Source organism: Taurulus bubalis (assembly GCF_910589615.1).
Source record: "Taurulus bubalis genome assembly, chromosome: 2".
Lineage (NCBI taxonomy): Eukaryota > Metazoa > Chordata > Actinopteri > Perciformes > Cottidae > Taurulus > Taurulus bubalis.
Window position 1 is genome coordinate 28,788,106 of NC_136590.1, and position 22,030 is coordinate 28,810,135.

The 22,030-nt window shown below is 41.6% G+C and overlaps 1 protein-coding gene across 2 annotated transcripts in view; it reads left to right on the forward strand.

The window, feature by feature from the left end:
- dpysl3 (dihydropyrimidinase like 3) overlaps nucleotides 1-21,178 on the forward strand; it is a gene marked incomplete at both ends in the record, with an annotated part of 36,706 nt that extends 15,528 nt beyond the window's left edge. The window contains 13 exons of one of the 2 annotated variants that reach the window (XM_079213920.1): nucleotides 1,446-1,534; nucleotides 3,685-3,869; nucleotides 5,873-6,037; nucleotides 6,154-6,215; nucleotides 7,344-7,424; nucleotides 8,345-8,413; nucleotides 9,471-9,591; nucleotides 10,876-11,032; nucleotides 11,780-11,921; nucleotides 13,943-14,113; nucleotides 17,148-17,327; nucleotides 18,429-18,600; nucleotides 21,066-21,160. In XM_079213920.1, coding sequence (XP_079070046.1) covers nucleotides 1,446-1,534; nucleotides 3,685-3,869; nucleotides 5,873-6,037; nucleotides 6,154-6,215; nucleotides 7,344-7,424; nucleotides 8,345-8,413; nucleotides 9,471-9,591; nucleotides 10,876-11,032; nucleotides 11,780-11,921; nucleotides 13,943-14,113; nucleotides 17,148-17,327; nucleotides 18,429-18,600; nucleotides 21,066-21,160 — 1,689 coding nt within the window. Of the gene's footprint in view, nucleotides 1-1,445; nucleotides 1,535-3,684; nucleotides 3,870-5,872; nucleotides 6,038-6,153; nucleotides 6,216-7,343; nucleotides 7,425-8,344; nucleotides 8,414-9,470; nucleotides 9,592-10,875; nucleotides 11,033-11,779; nucleotides 11,922-13,942; nucleotides 14,114-17,147; nucleotides 17,328-18,428; nucleotides 18,601-21,065 lie in introns of both variants that reach the window. The other variant, XM_079213921.1, reaches the window with a different exon arrangement.
- Nucleotides 21,179-22,030: the final 852 nt, after the last annotated feature.

Genomic DNA, 22,030 nt, shown 5'->3' on the forward strand with positions numbered 1-22,030 from the left:
GACCAGTCGATTAATAACCTCTTATCTTAAACAGATTCCCAAACCACCTGCACAGTTATCCTTTCACCAACTAACACCTCCCCTTTATCCATGAAGCCCTCCACCTGGTTCAACATCCATGTTCTTCACTCAGCTCTCCAATAATCAGCACCCAGTATCCCGTCCTCTTCTAGTCTTTCTCCCTGCAGTCAACCGTAGCCATGACAACGCCCTGCTCGAGTCAGTCCGTGGTGCAGCAGCAGCAGCAGCAGATTTGATGTCTGACTGCGTGGCGTCACGGCAACGCCCAGATCAGACCATATTACGACATGTTGAGTTGAAGGGACAAAGCTTTGCAGTTTCATTTCAGAGCAACGATCCAGCGAGAGGGATTGTTGTTTTTTCATGCAGATTAAAAATATCCTGCCTTCAAATGATCAATGAGCATTATTGCCGATGACGTTTGGTCTGTGGCATAAATGGATTAAACTGAGAAAATAACATCCACAGTTGTTGCGTAATGGAATCTGGATAAACATGGTTAAAATGTTAATCCATGATCAGTCCTTAAAAGCAGCTTCAGTTCTGCTACTAGCAGCAACATGTCAGCCTCCCAAACGTTATCACCATGATTGGGGAATAAAAGCAACAGAGAAAGCTGCTCTGTCTTCCTTTAGGAATACCTTCTCCTGAAATTCGATTCATCATTTGCATTATTTTATCATTATCAAACTGGCACGCCGATTCCGAATTTGCACCAATAAATGTTACCTTTGCAAGCTGGAAGGTAGATACCATGAGGACGTTAACACTGACGATGATCATCACCAGCTCAGGTCTATTAGGTCAGACATAAAAGCCGCTCTGCAAGGTCATGGAACGATTCCTGTTGAGTGCTCGTCAAACACAGCAGCATTCCAGCATTTAGTGCAGACTATAATTAAATTTACAACACTTACAACTACCACAAGTATTGGTTGTAGAATTATTGCACAATTTCCATTGAGGAACAGTGCTAGTTAGGCCTCGCCTTTTATTTGATGGACTAATTCAACGACGATGTCAAGAAAATGTCGATGCAAATAAAGGTCAGACCGCTTGGGAGAGGTGGTCAGACAGACCCCCGGGGTTGACCATAGGTAAACTGTATGTGGTGTGTTTATATGGGACAAGACTGACAAACATGCCCTTTCTCTTCCTTGCCATGAATGAACGAATCAATGAGATATTGTTCATCTCCTCTGGGTGAGAGAAGAAGGAAATGATCTAACTGAAGAGAAATAGAAAAGCATTGTCCAGCTCTAAATATACAGCAGATATGGCTTCGTAGATCATCCTCTAATGAAGCTTGCTTACTTGACAATGGTTCAAGCCAAAGTGGTTCTTTGTTAGATAGAAAATGTCATTGATTCATAACAATCTTTTTCTTCTTGTCCCTCCCCTCCTTTCCATCCCGTTCTCTACAGAGCGATCGGCTTCTGATCAAAGGAGGGAGGATCGTGAATGACGACCAATCCTTCCATGGCGATATCTACATGGAAGATGGCATCATTAAGTAAGTCCTCCGCTGTCCTCCCTTCTGCTCCACTTTTATTCATTTGATTCCACCCCCCACTCGCTCATCATCCATTCCCTGTCTTTCACCCAAGTTGTATGTGGCTCACCTGTTCCCTCTCCCTCATGTTAAACAGCATATTTCCTATGAGAAGGCAGATCGCTTTTGCAGAAATTAACACATTTTTCACAAACCTCACAAACCTCCATCTTTCCAAAAGCTTCAGTGTCACAGAGATAATCTTAATCTGTTTGACTGAAAGTAAAGTATAAGTAAATACAGAAACTTAATCCCCTAGAAATCCTTACTGTACTGTATATAGTCCATGTTTCTCAAATAGCAACCCAAACAATAAAGCAGTCTAATTATAAATGAGCGATACGGAAACTTCAATCCCTAAATGCACGAGCACAAGCTGCTTTATCATGCACACTGTTTCTTTCTGGAGTCTTTGTTCCGTTGGGTCAAAGACAAGCTATGATGATAACAGCCAGTCTCGTCCCCAATTTGATCCTCTAGTACAGACCTGGGCATCTTATGGCCCGCGGCTCTCCCAGTCTGGCCCTGGTGAGGTCAATCAAAAATGAAAAATAAATAAATAAGGTGCACGCCATGAATGCAATACAAACGGCACTGCTTTTACTTTGAAGGCGATTTATTTATGTGTGCGCGCACGCGCCTCACGACGGGCAGTGTTGCCGACTTGGAGACTGAAGTGAAAGTGTATTGTTATGCAGTTTCTGTCCTCAGCGAGCAGCGGGTGCTGCCGCGAGACCCCCGCCTCCCAAGGAGCCTCGCGCTGCAGTCTCCGCCTCCAGATTGAAAATTAATCGCGCAAAGCCGCCGCAGATCTGACCTGCGGTCTGATCCACTATGGCATAGCACTTTAAGTCAGTATCACTTCTGGATTTTTATTCTTCTCTCAAAGAGGAGAACGTTCCTCACATGAGGAAAGATGCTCAGAAGATGTTGGTTCTCTTTGGATCTACCTACATGAGAACAAACATTCTAGTGATGAAGTTCAACAGATCAGATCCTCTCTCACTGACACCTGTCAGCTGTCACATCTCCACCTCATTCAACCAGACTTCAGGCTCTTGTTCAAGCAACACAGACTGGACTTTTCTCACCGAGTAAGAACAACTGGAAATCATCAAAAGCACTTATTGCTTTTGTTTAAAGTTAATAAATTGCTGGTCTTTAACATTCATATTTACGGTAAGGTTTAAAAAAATCTTACAAAAATACATTACATTTTTTTACTTATTTTCATAGCCTTATTGTAACATGTATTCTTACCAGTAGCAGCTCAAAACCATATAATTTACAGTTTTTTAATAAAGTAATAACATTGAATAAAGTTCAGAATTGGTTTGGCCCTCCACAACGGTCCAAATTTCTCATGTGGCCCCTTGGGAAAATTAATTGCCCACCCCTGCTCTAGTATGAGCACGTCTTCAAGGGGAGCTTGGGCTGAATTCCTCTTTCTGTGTCTCCCCGAATCAGTCGGTCCCCTCCATCTCTCTCTCTCTCTCTCTCTCTCTCTCTCTCTCTCTCTCTCTCTCTCTCTCTCTCTCTCTCTCTATCTCTATCTCTCTCTCTATCTCTCTCCCCCCCAGTCCGGTACTCACTGATTTTCCAATTACAGGCTCTTTGTCCCCCCTGGTCCCTTAGTGAGGCAGCTCAGAGAGAGGCACCCATGGAAAGCCTGGTGTTGCATAATAAACACCCAGCTGCCTGCTGGACCATTGGTCTGCTGGCAGTGAGACAGAGACACTGGCTTCTGCCTGCCTCTCTGTCTGCCTGGCGTGTCCCCTCTATAAAGTCTGAACAACAAGATTTTCTGTTAGCAGGGGTGAAATGTTTATGTGTTGGCATGGTGACAATGTGCTGCGTCAAGCGTGGCTGACATTGTTCTGGGGGCCAGTCTAAAGTTAAAAACATTTGCCTATGATTTAAATGTATTAAAAAGATGCCTGCTAATATCCGATTGGGACAACATATTTATAAATCAGCCTCCTCTTGCACATCGGTGTTTAGCCCGATAGGCCCAGAAAAGAAATAACACAATGTTCTGCTGTCTAAACCTCTTTTATGAATGCAACATCACATCGTCATACAATTATGACAACGTCCACTTCCCTCGACAGGCAGATTGGCGACAACCTGATCGTGCCCGGCGGGGTGAAGACCGTCGAGGCCAACGGGAAGATGGTGATCCCCGGTGGCATCGACATCCACACCCACTTCCAGATGCCGTACCGTGGAACCACAACCGTGGATGACTTCGCCCAGGGATCAAAGGCTGCCCTTGCCGGGGGCACGACCATGATCGGTAAGGGCTGTAAGAGTTTGAGATAGAGACTGTCGCTAAAAAAGAGGGAAAAAATAAGACCTGAACAAAGGAAAAGGAAAAAAAGAGATGGGAAGCGGTTCTGGTCTGTTTTTGGGCAGCTCTCCAAAAGTGGACCATACAAAAGACTGAGTGTAGGGGGGTAGGATCAGGGGGAGGTGGGTGAGAGGGGGGGGGATACAGCACCAGTGTCTGTCTGCACCCCATCTATGTACAGCATGGGGGTATGTATATGTGTGCTTCATGGAGCTGACAGACCAGACGCCATCACAGCTATCAGCTGGCGGGCACCACAGTCTCATTAATTCCATTAACTTCTTTTGAGCTGGCTGCTACGCTGCTGCTCGTCTTCAGACGGAGGCCTTCACTAACAGACCTGCTACTGTAGTAAGCTCTATTCATGGGCTCTGTTCATTGAGGGATTGTATTCCAGTGGGTCGTTAGAGAGAATGTAAAAAAACATGCACTGTGTTTGGTGTCTTCCTGTGTGTAATGTTGCTGTATATGTCTGTCCCCACTAAACAGATGATGTTGTGTTTGTGTGAAGGGGAACACAAAGGGGTTGTGACTGCCGTTTCCAGCTCAATGCTAATAACATGCAAAGACCAGATAAGCAGATTGGCATATCTTTAATGAGATAAAGACGCCAGTCAGCTGGTGAGCCAGCAGGCGATCCAATTGTATTACAGCTGAGTAAGATGAAGCGGGATAATTTGTGCACAGTGATCCTGTTGTGTACAATGAGGATTTACTGTCTATTAATAATTGAAGTGAAAAACAGACATTTATCGTAGGCATACAAAAAGACAAGCATGTGCTCTCTGTTTACTATACAATCTAAATCAGGGGTGTCAAACATACGGATCCGGCCCGCCAGGGGGTCCAGTCCGGCCCGCGGGCTAATTCTTAAAATAGAAGAAAAAAAAAAAATTAAGAAAAGAAACTAGCTGAGCTAGGACTCAAACCACTGATCCTCTGCTTGAAAGTTGGGCATGCGAACCATTGAATCACAGTCACAACTGTTTTGACATCTGACATTACTAGAGATATTGCTCAACAGCAAAGGAATCTGCAGAGGAGAGCCCAGGAAGGTAAACAGTGGACTGATGTCTGAATTTTTGGTCTTTATGTTTCTAGTTTATTGTAGAAAGACCTTAAAATAGGGTTTATCATGCAAATACCTAAAGAAATATTGTCATTTTATGTATGCGTTTTTATGCTATGATTTGACTGGTCCGGCCCACTTGAGATCAAAATGGGCAGCATGTGGCCCCTTCACTAAAATGAGTTTGACACCCCTGATCTAAATAATAGAAAACTCACATTTTAAAAGTCTTTTATTATATTTGTGATTTCAGGTACTTGAACATAATCTTTACTTGCTTGTTGATTAATATGATTTTATAGGAGTTTTTGGACATCTAATATATATATATATATCATATATTATTAAATATATATACATTTCCACTAAATCTTACTGGCAATATACTAAATGCTGTAACACAAGAACCTTAATATCACCAAAAACGTGGGCGATCCCATCATGAAAAGTCCAATCTCTAAAGATTGTGGTTCCATAACCAAAAACAAAAGTCTGAAAATATCCATAGTTTAAAATGGCCTCGAATTTTATCAAGGACACCCGAACCCAGACAAAGATTCTGAAAATGTAATGTAACATCCGACAAGGTCGGCCTCCGCTGGCTGAGCACCGCAGGAATTCAGACAGACAGCTGATTATGCAAGATAAACAATATAGGGGGAAAGTAGAAACACCAGCAGAGAAATCCTAGCATCACCCCATCTGTCACCCACTCTGACACTTCTTTGTCGTTCCATTATTTTCATTTTCATTTCCACTGCCACCTCTCCTTTCTGCATCCATCACCTTCCTTCTCTCCTAAAACCCCTTTTCTCTTTACGAACATCTCTTCCCCTTTCCTCATACGTCATCCCTCTGTCCTCTCTCCTCTACTGTACAGTGGACCATGTGATCCCAGATCCCGGCTGCAGCCTGATGGAGGCCTATGACCAGTGGAGGCAGTGGGCTGATGAGAAGACCTGTTGCGACTATTCCCTCCACGTGGACATCACCCACTGGAACGACAGCGTAAAGCAGGAGGTGGATACCCTCATCAAGGAGAAAGGTAGGCTGTGATATCGTAGCATAACATCTACCGACCATTTTTATATCCGTTTTTGAACCTTTTAGGAAGATTTAATAGCATTGCTCGTTTTCTTATGTTGTTTTTCTTTGTTACAGGTGTCAACTCGTTCCAAGTCTACATGGCTTACAAGGACTATTACCAGTTGAGCAACAGTGAGGTACACTGACTTTAACTTAGTGGACACACTATATTTAAAGTGTACAGTTTATACTCTGCACTGGCAGCAAAGAGATTGGAGGCAAAATTGCCAGTTCCTTTTTTCAGTTATCTGCATCTTTTTTGCTAGACAGGGTGCTTACGCTGAACACAAACCACCACAAACGCTACCCAATAGTTAATAGTTTGAATAAATGAAAAACAACTCACCCGAAATCTCATTTACCGCACTAATTTGCCAAACCACAAAGTTGGAATGTTTGTCCTAAAAAGTCTGTAACTTTGGAAGATTTCCACTTGATGTCAGACTCCTGAAGTCCTAATATTAGCTTTACACAGACTGTGGCATTTCCCCCTCCCCCCATTTCTTAAAATGGAGTTAAGTTGTGGCCAGTATGAACAGCAATGACCACATCCACTTAGGAGACAGGAAGTGTATACCCTTTCAAACCATTGCCGGAGCTTGTTATGCGTCATCTTTGTTATAGAGCATCTCAGTGTCTCACTCAGTGAGTGATTTATATATCATTATCTAATTTAGGGAATCAAATAAGACCAATTGCAATCAATATAAATCAGTCACTGCTGACTTGCCATAAAAGTCTAAGAAGTAAGTAAATGCTGCCCTTTGGTTTTGCCATGAATCTTTGTTCTCGCATGAAACACTCTGTCCTTATGTAACTTGTAGCCTGTGATACACAGCATAGTGAGTTCATACATGTAAGTCAAGCTGTTAATGTAAAAAACAAGGTCTCAGTTCAGACTGTGTGAGGCGAGACTCTCTGTGTTTCTCATGCACAGCCATAGCTAATTCGGTCGCTCAGAGGAGCGCATGAGGCAACTGAAATAGTCCAGCTTGAAAACTGATGTCATGCAGCTCAGGAGCTGTGGTGCAGCAACATAACAGCAACTACAGGTCATCCCAAAAGAGTTTAACCATTTCTGGAGACCACACACAATACGTGTCGTGGACGACATCATGTAAATTGTGGGCTTTTTGTAAATTGTGGCTTGAGGATGACCCCCAGGATGAAAAGGAGTGTCTGATTCTTGTGTATACAGGCAGGCAGGATTTTAAACATACAAACAGTGTAATTATCTCACCGTTTTCTGTGTCTTTCGCCTCCAGCTGTACGATGTTTTTTCCTTCCTGGCGGAGAGGGGAGGCATCGCTGAGGTCCATGCTGAAAATGGCGAGATCATCGCTGAGGTAAAGATAAATATACCGACAGATACAGCTCTTCTTCACATTTTCCCCCTGCCTCATACTCTTTTCTGCCCTCTCTTTCATTACTTGTCTCGGGGCCAACTCTGCAATCTGTTTTGTGATTTATGTCAGTTTAGTTCACTTCATGCAGCCGGTCTGGTTGAGCCTTATCGCAGTGCATTTCCACTACCTACAGACTAAACACACTGTCACTGATGAGAGGGACAATGTGTTTCCTGTAGGACAGCAATGTGTGGGTGTAGTTTACACAAATGAAAGTGAATGACCTGTAATAATTGGTGGATTGAGAGGGTTGGTGTTAGTCAGAGCTGCAGACCATGCCTGGATTCTGTCACTGTGTGTGTGTGTGTGTGTGTGTGTGCGTGTGTGTGTGTGTGTGTGTGCGTGTGTGTGTGTGTGCGTGTGTGTGTGTGTGTGTGTGTATGTGTGTGTGTGTGTGTGTGTGAGAGATCTGATTCATCGCAAATCCCAGATCTTCAATCAGTCTTAAACCACAAATTTGATGGAGTTTGATTTCCTGAACCCCAGGTTATGTCATGTCCTGATTTAACTCCAGAGTTCATGAGATAGAGAGGCATTTTTTAGACCAGTGTGTGTTTTTAGTGCTGGTACAGAGGACATGTTTTAACTATGCTATGCCAAAGGGTCTCCATGCAAGGGTCAACTCTGCACTTACTGCGACACTAAAGAGCTGCCTCTACAGTCTGTGGATTCCCACAGCCCTCTGTGTGTGGCCTGACCTAGATGATAAAACGGCTTCTCATATCATTCGCACAGGCAGAGAGAAACAGAAACAGAATATCATTTTGGAGTGTGACTAAAAATTTACATCTGTCCGAGAGAAAGAAATAGTCTCACACCCATGACCTAAGGAGTCTACTTTATGCGTGTTTGTTGAACAGGAGCAGGCCCGCATGCTGCAGATGGGTATCACTGGACCGGAAGGACACGTGCTGAGTAGGCCAGAAGAGGTATAATACACACACACACACACACACACACACACACACACACACACACACACACACACACACACACACATACACACACACACACACACACACACACACACACACACACACACACACACACACACACACACACACACACACCGATACACTGATTATATTCACATTTTGAATTAGCCACGTTCAGTGGTTTGGATACATAGCCTTTTTATTGAGATATTGGCAATTTCCGAGGATCATACGCACACTCACATTGTCCATGATGATGTTCTTGGATTGCTCTTAAAACACACACATTGTTCTTGTTACACACATGTGATTTCAGACACATCAGAGGCGTTGGGTGAAAATTCCCTGGTTCCGCCAATTGTTGCCGCTAATGTTCCTTTAAAACAGTGAATAAAAGCCATGCTCTCGACTCAGCAATTTGTCTGCCTTTAGCTTCACTGGGATTTTTCACTTTGTGGTGGAGCGTGGTGGAGTTGACCTTCCAGTCTCATAGTGTCATGCAGTTAAGTGGCGTCTTAAGAATCAAAAGCTCAGTTCCATGATTTAATTTAAGAGAGACAAAGTGGGATTAGTGCTTTATCAGTGTCTGGTGTCCTGTTTGGTTTTAATGGATTGGTTATTGGACCCTGGTTGAGCTTGTAGACAAGAGCACAATAATCCAAGTGTTATGCACATGAAGACTGGATGCATACATTGGCCTCTACTGGCATCTCGTTAACCATTTAGGAAGTTGTTTGTTGTACCACAAACATTTGAGCAAATTAATAGTCACCAAATGGTAAAAAAATTAAAAATTAAGTAAATGAGCAATTTTTTATTTCGCATTTGTTTCCTAATCTCATAAATTTACTTTTATTTCCCAAACTCGATGTAATATATTTTATGACGCTAAAATTACAAGCTTCCATTCGTCATTTTGTTTAAAATGAATAATAAAAAATAATGTGGTACTACGTAGTTTGCCGTGGTTTACATATTTTAAGTTGATTTGAGAAAATCCTTATGGGGAAAACATTTCCAAGTCAACCACAATGTCCTGTCCCCTTTGTAGCTGGAGGCAGAGGCGGTGTTTCGTGCCATTACCATCGCCAGCCAAACCAACTGTCCTCTCTATGTGACCAAAGTCATGAGCAAGAGCGCTGCTGACCTCATCTCGCAGGCCCGGAAAAAAGGTAAATGGACGAATTTAGACTTCACCGCACAATGCAGAATATTTTAAACTGTGTGTTTATATCTAATAAACGATTGTCTGATGTGGTACTGTATTTACATGTTTTATATTTACATGATATTTACATAGGAAATAAAGAAATAATTGGACATTGGATGATAAGGAGCATATATGACAGAAGCTCTTAGTTCAGATACTGTATATTTCCTGAGATTGATCAGATTTCTGAGTTCCATCTCTGGGCGTTGCCCACTTCATGTTGTGGAGATTGTGGTCCTTTAATACATTGTGTATTTGAGTAAAGGGCATCTTTGCATCATCTTCAAAACAAATGTTTCGCACTAAACAAATCCATCCATCCATCTATTCCATCTTATTAAAATTGTTTACAACAATTAGTTGGATATCTTGTAGATAGATTAGATCTGAATCTTACAAATGACTACTTAACAGCGCTGTTATTTTGGTTGCTTTCAATATTTATTTGATATTTTACTTCTACTCATTGGTTCCCATCTTCCTCTCCGATTTCTGAGTTGTTTGGAATGCACACATCAGCACATCACTACACCTATGCCCTTATAAGAGGATTTTACTGTCTGTCCTGAAGCTGCTGTTGTACACAGAGTTTGGCTCTGCTTGACATAATGAAAAAAGAGGCTATTCGCAGAGGAATTTCCAGATTTGTCATTTCTGTGGTTCAGCTGTCACACAGCCCATTCCTCACAGTACCAGGAAAGAGCAGAGGTGAGCCGAGGGGCTGCCTGGCTGTGATGGAAGGTGAAATATACAATTTTGAGAATGGAACAGGAAAACGGGAAAGGGCGGAGAAGAAGAATGTGTGTGTGGATGTCTTTGGCAAAAGGCCACATTAGGTTTTAACAGGCTGACCTCAGAAAGACTTGCAGTCTCATACATCATTTGGGGGCCTTTATTGGCTTGACACCTTTGTTTGGAACTATTCCCAAGCATATTTCCTTACATTTAAACCAGGAAAGACATCCAACAGTGAGGTGTGAGAGCAAAGGACCTCGCAGAAAGTCTAACACATCATGCATAGAGGAACAAGCTAAACTACAATTGACCCAACATGACATTTGTTCATCTCACGTGGAAGATTTTTTGGCTTATTTAGATTCAGTTCCTGTGCTGCAAACACAGACAACAAATTAACCAGGCTTCATTGATGCAACTCTTGATTGCCAAGAACCACTAAAAATAAATCAATTTGATCCGCTTTACATTTGAATCTCTGAACAGGCTTTCATTGTTATTTCTTTCTCAGGAAATGTTGTGTTTGGGGAGCCAATCACAGCCAGCCTGGGGACTGACGGGACACATTACTGGAGCAAGAATTGGGCAAAGGCGGCTTCCTTTGTAACATCACCTCCTCTTAGCCCTGATCCCACCACTCCAGACTATCTGAACACACTGCTGTCCAGGTACGTATCACAGCACACCCCTCTGGTTGACTCATCTCGTGCTTGGCTGAGATGTGATGCAACCTATTTTTATAAGTAAAGTATTTCACATGATATTGTATCATGTGATATTACTAAATGCACTACATGCATACATAACACAACACAAGAGCATATCTACTCGTCTTATACTCATAAATTCATATCCAAATCACACACTGCTTGTTAGTGAACAACATTTACAATCAATTAGATATATACAAACACTCACTTGGATATTACTAATTAACTCCATGGTTATCGCACATAGTGGTATCGCTACAAATAAAGCATAACTGATTTAATTACAACATGTAACAACCCCAACATTCCCCTTGGCAATTATGGTGAGGTAGGCTTAAAGCAGAAGAAATAAGTAATACATAAGCTGCCACAAACATGCACTATGACTGATGAAGATCCCTGAATAGAAATGGAGCTTGTAAGAAATGGAGTGCAAGTGATGACTTTTTGGACTTTGCCACTATTTACTGCCCTGCATACTTTAGATTAATGCATTCTGATGAGCTTCATCTGGTAAGTGAATTTGAGCGTCATCTGGAAACAGGAAACATCAGTAAATGTTCACTGTACACCTTGTTTTGTTTTGTTGTGCAAGTCCTGATTAAGTAAATAAGCATCTTTACTTGAGATTCACAGCTTGTGCTGTGCTGTGTATACTTCCATCACAACTATGTATTTTTCTCTGTATGTTTCTTTGTCCCCCAGTGGAGACCTGAGTGTGACTGGCAGTGCCCACTGTACCTTCAGCGTGGCCCAGAAGGCCATTGGCAAGGATGACTTCACTCAGATCCCAGAAGGTCTTAATGGGGTGGAGGAGAGGATGAGCCTTGTCTGGGATAAAGCTGTGGTGAGGACTACGCATTTGGTTCTTTTTTCTTAGCTTTAAAAGTACATAAAACTTCATAAGAAGGAGAAGTACAAAAAGCAAACCAATAAGGAGAGGTGCACATGAAGATTTATTCTAGACTTTATTTTCACAAGCCGTATCCCGTTAATCAGAATCAGACTGAAATTAATACTTTTGGTCCATTTTCCATTCTGTTTCGTTCAGCTTCACAGTTCATGAATTAAAGCGGTTTGAAGAAAAAAAAACTATACAAAGAAGCAAATTTATCTATCGCGTTTTGAGAGCTGCCACTTCTATGACAGGGAATCGTAGACTGTGAAATATTGCTGTCAAAGTTTTTTCACTTTTACTCGTCACTGAAAAATCAAATCCCTTCTCCTCCAGTTTATCTTTGTAAATGTCAATATTTTTGTGGACTTTATTGAGCATATTCTGTATTTTCTCTTGGACCCAGATGTTGAGCACACATTGGACTTAAAAGCCCTAAAAGCCCTAAAAGCCCTCTGCCTCCCTCGTTTCTTTTGGCTTTCACTATTTTCCCCACAGTATTCTTTTCGGTTATTACTTTCTCTCTAACTCTCTCAAGTTTTATTTCACATTTTGCTTGCTTTGTCATTTCCTTCTCTATCTCTACATCTGTCCTTTCCTTCACCCTCGGATACAGCACTCTGCCCTAATTCTTCTCCCTTTCCTGTCTCTTGTTATCACTACATCAGTGTACTGCTAACAGACACACAGCATGTAGCTTTAGACAGCTGTGGAGGGCTGTGCGGCCTGTAAAATGTGGATGGGCTTTTAAAAAGTTACACTAAATCTATTTTCTTTGAGTAGTTACTTAAAGTCCGAGCTCACACTATACTTTGACTGAATTAAGTTTCTTGCAGTGCTGGTAGCTTTTTTTTTTAGGGTATTTAGGCATTTCCCCATTTCCATCTATATGCTAAAATAAGCTCGACAGCTCCATACATAATCCACATGAAAATATTATAAATCTTCTCATTTAAATCAGCCAAGAAACAAAAAATACAACATTCTTTTAATATCTTGTTCATAATATCCGATGTCCCATTTTATCAATGATTTTGAGAAAAACCCACCTCAAGGCAACAAGGTGTTCAAGACAATTCTTTATTGTCCCACTGGGAGAGATCTGGCTTTCAGCAGAGCACAGATAAACAATGACAGTACACACATAACAGCACAACAATAAAGACTATACAATATGTTTAAAAAGGTGAATGTTAAAAAAGGGACAGGAACATTTACATCTATTGCACTTTGCAACTACGTTTGGTTTGGACATTCAGGTTGCCATACCAGGATCCTTGTGAAAAGGTTCATACGGACTCAATGACATATCTATAACATGGCACCAATAATTTACAGTCAACATCAAAGGCATTCTGGGGTTTGTAGCCAGAGAGTACAGGTCAATCGCTTCAATCTCCATGCTGTCTTCTCTCACATCTTTCTTACACTGTGGTTCTGTCTAGCAAACTGTCCATGCATGGTAAACAATCGATTTGATTGGCTCAATTGAGGAAAGTTATTGCCGTGTCAACTGGATTAGCTGCGCCAGCACTCTATAGCTGTCGGGAAAAGAACAACGCTCTGAGAAGATTATTGTTTATTCTCAAGAATTCAAGTTAATTCGGCACTCGGTCCGGCTCCGGACCAGAATAGAGGATGTAAAGTAAATCGTCTTTGTGTTGCTTCAGTGGAAGATAAACACTGAAGCAACACAGTGCCATTAACCCTGACAATTTTGAGAAATCCACAATCCACCTAACAATTCTAATACCAAGATTAAAAAGTAAAGTGCCTCCTCAATTCCTTTGTCGGTTCAATAGGGAAATTCCACCGGGTCTAGAAATCCCTCAAACCAAAAGAAAATGTAAATCCATCTATATCTAGGAGCAGAACATATTTCCATACGAGATGAAGGGCACCACTGTATCCTATAACCAATCTTTTTTTGACAAATGCTTACTATTCCCTGTTTATGTTCGTTTACCTCCCAGACTTCAGGTAAGATGGACGAGAACATGTTCGTGGCAGTCACCAGCACCAACGCAGCAAAGATCCTGAACCTGTACCCTCGCAAGGGTCGGATCGCCGTGGGCTCTGATGCTGACCTGGTCATTTGGGACACAGACTCCATCCGTACCATCACTGCCAAGACACACAATTCGGTAAGTACGGTGTGCACTCGTCAAAGGATGTGCTTTTTATTTGTTTCAGTTACATTTTCCTTTTACTCTATTGCTCAGACTAGTTTGAGTTTCGAGTGCATAAATGTAGAGGGGAGTACACCAACAATGAGGGGACTTTTTCTTGAGTAATGTCTGTGCTGTTATTGTTACAGTAACCCTGATGGCATCCATCCAATTGCTCTGGTATGCAGACTATATATATATATATATATATATATATATATATATATATATATAAGCCAGGGTGAAGAAATCATTATGAGACCGATTGGAAAAAATTGAGAAATGAAAAAATGCAGTGAAAATGGTTTGATCTTTAGTGAAAGAGTAAAGCAGAACATGAGATAAGAGATACACGTCCACATCTGTGTGTGTGTGCAAAATAGAGAGGGGGAGGGAGAGAGAGGGAGAGAGAGGGAGAGAAAATTTTTGAACAGTTTCCAGAGAGTCCTCAGTTCCTCTGAACGGAAATGAAGTCTCAGTGGACGTTCACTACTAATAATAATCTCATGCTGTACATCTACTCACATCACTGTTAAATTGAGTCTCACTATATCCATACAACTCTCAGCAATGACCAAAGTCAGGATGAATGCACACATATTTTGTCAGTCCAGCAAACATTGTCCAAAATAGTTAATCAACAGCAATACTATGAGTTATATAATCAAGAGGTATTCCTTTCACTACACGTGACATTTGCTTGAATACATCATCCAAACATATTTTTCATGATTGGACAACCATAGTGGGTTTAAAGAATGTCCTTGATTGCAGAGGATTATGCAACAGTAGAAACTAATATTTAAAATGCCTCCACAAACCTGAAAAATGTGGAAAATCATTGCTTGACCACTTGTCTCATAACATGTGATGTCAAGGGAAACGTCTCGTGCAGTCTGATTCAGAGCTGATTGTGTCGCGTGACCACCATTTACTCTATTCTCTGCTATTGCAATCTACATTGCTTCTCCTGCACTCAGATTTTGTTGCAATTTGGGATGTATGTCCTGCTAGCACTGCTTTCTTTTTAAAAGTGAAGCTATATTATGTGAAACTGTATTATGCAAATGCAGTTTTTTGTTTTTGTATTCACTCTGAGGGCCTCATACACACATTTAACACATATACATAATGCGGTTCCTACCATTAAACAGACATTAGAAGATCCCAGAGAGTCCAATAAGCAGCAGAGGAAGTCTCTGCACAGGAAATGAAGGCTTTACTGACCGAGCACAAATCCTGCCTATAGAGAAATACACAAAGGAGGAAAGAGTTAATTTACTAACGCCGTGTGTAAGTTTGTAGATTTTAATTTGCCTTGCTAAAATACCTAATGGCAACTGTTTAGTAGGAGAGATGGAACATTTTCTCTGTCTCCAGTTGGGGGAATGGAAAGAGACAGAGAGAACTGGACTGATAATACGCCTTCTCCAAATATGGAGTATACATCCACTGAGGATCCTTGGGTTCTTACATAATGATGTCACCTTTTCATTTCCTGCTGGCCGCCCTTCAAGATAAAACAGAGGAGAGCAGAAGAGCAGAACACGGCAGCTCCCAGTTCCAATAAATCCACCTTAATGGATAGTCTGAGGCCAGGCCAAACAGGAGCGGCCCTGCTTACCAGCACACAGTGTTGGTGAATGCTTTCTCCTGGAGAGTGAATATGATTTACACTGTGCTGTGTCTTAGTTTGTCAACATTAAGCCCACATCTGGTGTGGATTGGTGGTTGTCATCAACACAAAAATACAGAGATGGACATAGGGATATTCTGACACATAAACAAGAACAGGCACACACACACACACACACACACACACACACACACACACACACACACACACACACACACACACACACACACACACACACACACACACTGAGACACACTCGGCAGTCATGACATCATGTTTGGCATGCAGTAAGTCTTAGTTATGTACTGTTCAGGCCTGAATTTGGACAGCAGTAGAAACCAGGACTGTGTGCAGAGGAAACAAGAAACAATGGAATGAGGGGAGGGGCCATCACAGATCACAAACATGGAGAGAAAAGAAAGTTGGCACAAAGGGAAATTGGACGTGAATGAATAGTGCACAAGGTGGAAAAAATCTTGGGCTCACATTAAAAAAAAGCAAGAGTGGGTGAGGGGGAGAAAGACAAGAGGATAAAAACTGACAGAAGGAGGGATGCATGAATGAAGGAGACAGACAACTGGAAAGAGAGGGAGAGGAATGGAGTCATTAAACACCAGCTGGATGATGGCAGCTGTTTGCACATGCCAAACAGACAAGTGTAAGAATCAAGGTAATGAATGATAAAGAATGATGAGAAAGCAAGGATTAAGAGAGAGTAGAGGAGCAAGCGGGTTTATGCCTCCACTTCCTGTCTCTTCATCCGTCCTCCCCCTGTTGTTAGTCTTCCTCATCTCCTCCAAACCTTCATCAGTTCTTTAATTAAGGGAAGCCTACAGGAGGTTTTATTTTGTTGGAGTTTTTTCTTCTCTCAATTAAATTAAATTGATCAAATTGAATTTGATACATTTTTCTAAATATAAACCAATTGAAAATTACACCATGTTCATTCAACATGGTGTTCTGATATGACTTGTGAAATAAATAGTTTTTTAAAAAGTCAGTCTTGTTTGACAGAATGCTCTATTGATGGTTTAACAGGATATCATTCTTCTTCTTCTTCTTCTTCTTCTTCTTCTTCTTCTTCTTCTTCTTCTTCTTCTTCTTCTTCTTCTTCTTCTTCTTCTTCTTCTTCTTGTGGTTCACATTTACACAACGTATGTATTACTGCCAATTTATCTGCTCTGCTAGTTTTCACATGATCAATCTACATATTTCTATAACTGTAAATGTAGACATGCTGCACTTATTGTTGCACAATTTCTCCAAAGTAGTAGTGTGTACTACTTTGTGCTAATGTATTGACCCCACAATTGTTTCTATTCTATTTCATAGCTTTTGTCCTCAGTCTCTAATAGTTTTAAATCTGTGTTTTAGGCTGCTGAGTACAATGTCTTTGAGGGCATGGAGCTGCGTGGAGCCCCACTAGTGGTGATTTGCCAGGGGAAGATTGTTCTGGAAGATGGAAACATGCATATCATCTCCGGCGTGGGTCGCTTCATTCCCTGCTCTGCCTTCCCCGACTTTGCCTACAAGCGTATTAAAGCCAGGAAGCAGGTAAATACTGCCTTTGATAATTACCTCATAAAGTGACACAACAAATTCAGTGAGAGAAGATGAGGCAACTATAAGCCAAGATGAAAGGTAGGAGTCCAGATATTTTGGATTGGAAGTGGTAACGGTTTTGGCTGAAATAGAAGTTACAGTGATGGCGAGAAAAGAGGGAAGGATGGAGGCAGTAATGTGGGACGTGGGAGAGATGCAGTAAGTCTGACATCAGCCTCCAGGGTTTAGCCTCAGGGCACTGGCTGCTCTCTGACACTATAGTGCAAAATATCCACGCAGTGAGGGTGGTCCGAACTTTGTCATCATGGATTTAAAAATGATACAGGATGTGTATGACTAACCAGACCTACCTACCACATAGAGTAAAAGAGTTACCAAAGTCTACAGTTAACATAAATCCCAATTTACGATAGTCTCACAAGAGATCTAACTCACTGTCCGGTAGCTGTACCTCTTCTGAAAAAGGGAATAAATAAGTTAATTCCTATCTCCTTTAAAGTATTAAGAGTTGATCCCATTCAACCGCTTGATTTATAACAGTTTAAACTCAAAGCAAATCCTGCCGTCTGCTTTCTGCATTCTTATCTCATGGGCCAAAAATCTCATTGTTCAACAATTTCCTAATTTGCAGCTGGCTGGTGATGAGAACATGTATCTGGAGTAACAGTGCACTGTTTATCTTGGTAGAAGCTTTCTTCGTTCACAGATGTCTCTTTTAACTCTTCACAGAGTTTCAAAGAGTCCTCTGAGTCACTCCACTGACCAACGGCTTGTTCACAACTTGCTTGGAAAACATGCAGCTTTTTCTGCCCTAGTCTGTACAATGGTTTGCTTAATTGTGTTTGTATGACTACGTTTGTGTGTGGATGTGTAAATCTGGAACTGGTTCTCAGCAGGAAAAAGGCTCTCTGAAAAATGCATATATAATTCAGACACAAACAACTGTGTAATGACAAACAGGTGTGGACTTAGTAACATTACATCTGTTTGTAATAGCAAACACCATATTGTCTCTCTGTGTTCTTACCCATGCCTGCTTCTTTTTTATTCTCCCCTCACCTCCCATCTCTGCTCTTACTGTTTGTCCCGTAGCTGGCGGTCCTGAGGGCAGTACCCAGGGGAATGTACGACGGCCCCGTGTCTGAATTCTCCATGTCCCGTGGTGGCACCCCCTCAGCCTCAGCACGTACCTCTCCCACCAAACAGCCCGTCAGGAACCTGCACCAGTCTGGATTTAGTCTAACAGGTAACCATGCACTATGTGGTGAGCCCAGCTTCTTCATACAAACCTACCCATCTATCACCCAGGCCTTCATCTATTTATGGTCTGTATTGATTTATACTGTACGTTGAAACTTCAGAGGCACATGCATGTGCAGCAGTTGCTCCACCATCGCTGCCCCCTTTATATCAACTGAGCTTTATGTGAAGGACAACATTCATAGGATTTCAATTTTGCATGTTGACCTGAATAATGCATTCACTTTCCTTGGTGATAAGCTTCAAGCCTATAGAGTAACCTAATAATCTCCTATTATCCCATTTTATACTTTATGATGTGCAAAGTATGGCATGCATTTGTCTGCAATATACCAGACTCCATCGATTGTCTGTTAATACATGTTATTAAGTTGCCCACTTAAGCGCTTTTTTAGTTTTAATGAGCCAGAGTGCAGACAGCATGAAGTAAAATTTGTGTACGAAATTCTGTTTTGTGCTTTAGTGGGGTTTGACATGAAGTCAACATTACACCAAATTGAAACCATACAAATTGTACTTTTGACCCATTCTCGTCTATGATGGAATGCTCATTTACATTTTTAGATGAAATAGCATTCGAGATAGGAGCTCAGTACTTTGGTGTATTTCTGTATTATTCACATTATACAAAGCAAATCATGGCTTCTCTTCTCCTGCATTTTTTGCACTGCATATTTTGCACTACTCAATATTTTATTTCTGACTCAGTTAGAGCAGCCATTCCCTGTAACAACTCATCTCTAAGAAATGCACCTTAAATCCCTTTCTCCCGCTGAATTACTCTCTTACAGTATCTCACGCCTCGTTTTTTATTGCTCCTTAGGACACTGTGACCTCTAACTACAACCGTTTTGTAATGTCAAGCTTTAGAGTTCCAAATGTTTTCCACAGTTACACTTGCTGTAAGTCACGCTGGGTATGAATTTTGGCTCAAGGCCTAAAATGCACAGCGTACAAGAATTCCGTCTAGGCATCTGGACATGCTCTATTAAGGAAGCCTATCAAATGTGAGAGATCACAACACTATGTATTCACATTCGACATCTGTTCCATTATGCAGAGCTGCTGAGTGACAGTCTGATTGTGCCCATATGTAAGGCATTGGATTAGCTTTGATTTAGAAAACAAATGTGAGAAATTGTTTTTGTCAGGCTGCCAAACAGTGAAACTTTGCGCACATGGTAACACTGTGAACCGGATAGTTTCCATCCATCCCTGATGGAGTGAGCATGTCCATGTAAATCAATGAGAGCAACCCCTAGTTACCTGGACGGGACACAGCTGTTCTTACAGTGGTATCTGTCTTCGTGAATAGTTGTCATATTTTAAACGGTGGATAACTCATTGTTAAACAGATTAGTGTTTAGCTTTTGGCTTTAGTGAGCAACCTGTCTTTACAAGCACAGGTTATGTGTGATACCTCATCGATGAAAAACGACGGTGACCTCCACCGGAAAGAATTTCTACATTTGAGAACATGGATTTAGAGGGGAGGAAGGCTGCTCTTGGTTTCCCAGACTTTGTAACGATTCTGTGTGTTTTCTTGTATTTGTGCATGTATGTGCTCTCAGTATGAGTCAATCTATTTGAGTTTTCCCGGGACCACCACCTACAGAGTTGATTTACTTGTCTGGAATGAGATGGGACAGATTGTTTGCTTAGATACACCGTATCATACTCTGACATCATTCTATTTCCATGTATATGCTGGTTGGTTGTTGCAGCAGAGGCCCTGGCCCATCCTTTGGAAACACGGTGCTTTATGCCAAACTGCAGCTTCTTCTGTAAATGTTTCAGTAGCACTCATACAGGGCATGGTCTGCTGAAAGTGGAATCACCCTGTCGTCTCAGTGGCACGTACATATATCATAGACAAAAGACAAATGTGTCCTGGAAAGTAATAATGCAAGTGTATGACAGCAATTATTTTTGTCCCATGATGAAGTCTGAAAGGATTGACAAATGGGACACGTTCTTGTTTTAAGAGCAAGAACCTAAAAAAAAGTAGAAGCTAACCCACAATAACACTTTGGAGGTTTTCTGCATGTGCACCACTTTGCCACAGACATTATATTCATTTATTTTGTCCCATTGGGGACTCACAGATGGAGTGTTCTGCACTGCACCATTAACTAATTAGCATGCAGGTGGGGAAATTAATACATAATTAGAGATGGGCATTCTAAAAGTGTGTTCATGGAAATACATGTCTCTTCTCCATCTCTTACCATTATGTTCTCTGCAAAGACAAGAGAATAATAGGAAACTGATTTGCAGCATTTTCGTGAATTTCAAATCTACTGTTGCGTCTGAAGCAATTTTTATTTTGTCCACATTTGTCTTTTAAACGTTAAAGTTCGATTTGGCCTTCTTTTTCACCCTTGTTATTTCTTCCGACTGCCTTGTGCACTCTTTGCTCTTATATTTGCAAGTAATTCGCTTTACAAGTCTCTTTTCCTCTCTGTCCAGGTCCCGCCACCCCAGATGACATCCCTATACGGCCTGCTGGCCGCCGTATCGTAGTGCCCCCTGGTGGTCGTTCCAACATCACATCCCTCAGCTAAACAGCAAGAAGACGGGGAAGCATCCAGAAAACGACAGCAGCCAGAGTGCAGGATTGAGGGTGGGAGGGAGGGAAAGAGGGAGGGAGGGAGGAGCAGATGCAGAGGACCATGATTAGTTAAAAGAGCAAAACACTGAATCCTCATGCCTTACCTGCCACAACGCTACCTTGCTCAGATGAGAAAAGCATCCCTTTTCCTGGGGAGTTTAAGAATTGCCACTAAACAATACCACCAAAGCACAATAAACCTGATCAGTCTTTAACTTCACTTCTTCTCAGTATAGAATACACCACACCACAGTGACAATGTTTTCACTGTTATTTGGTAATGGGAAACTACACTAGTAAAACTGCACACCATCACATTCAACCATATAGAAACACACTCTGCTCTCGAAGGAAAATGGATGTTGCCTTTCTCAGATTGATGCAATGGTTCTTTCACCCTGTTTGGCTTTCAATGTCACCCCGTTTTCAGTAGCCTGCTTTCTCCATAGTCAGCAACACTAGATCCCACATTAGCCATGTTTTCTCATGCAGTACCATTGATTAGCTCTAGATGGCATTGTATATACGGTAGATGTAATGTAGCTTTGTGAATGATGTTTGTTGCAGCCTGTTTGGGTTTACTGGACTAAGTATAAGGTATTTATCACAACTCAGAGCAGGAGTGCTGTTGGACATGGAGCTGCATGGGCCACAATAAAATGGGTGTCATGATCCATGATCCTTTTGCCACCCCCTCTCCTCTGTCGTGCTTGGTGAATACCGTCCCCATCTTGTATTGATTGAATAATTATTGATGTTAATAAAGGAAGACAGACACATGAATAGAAAGGGTTTTAGCATTCTTTATCTCCAAAAGTTTTTT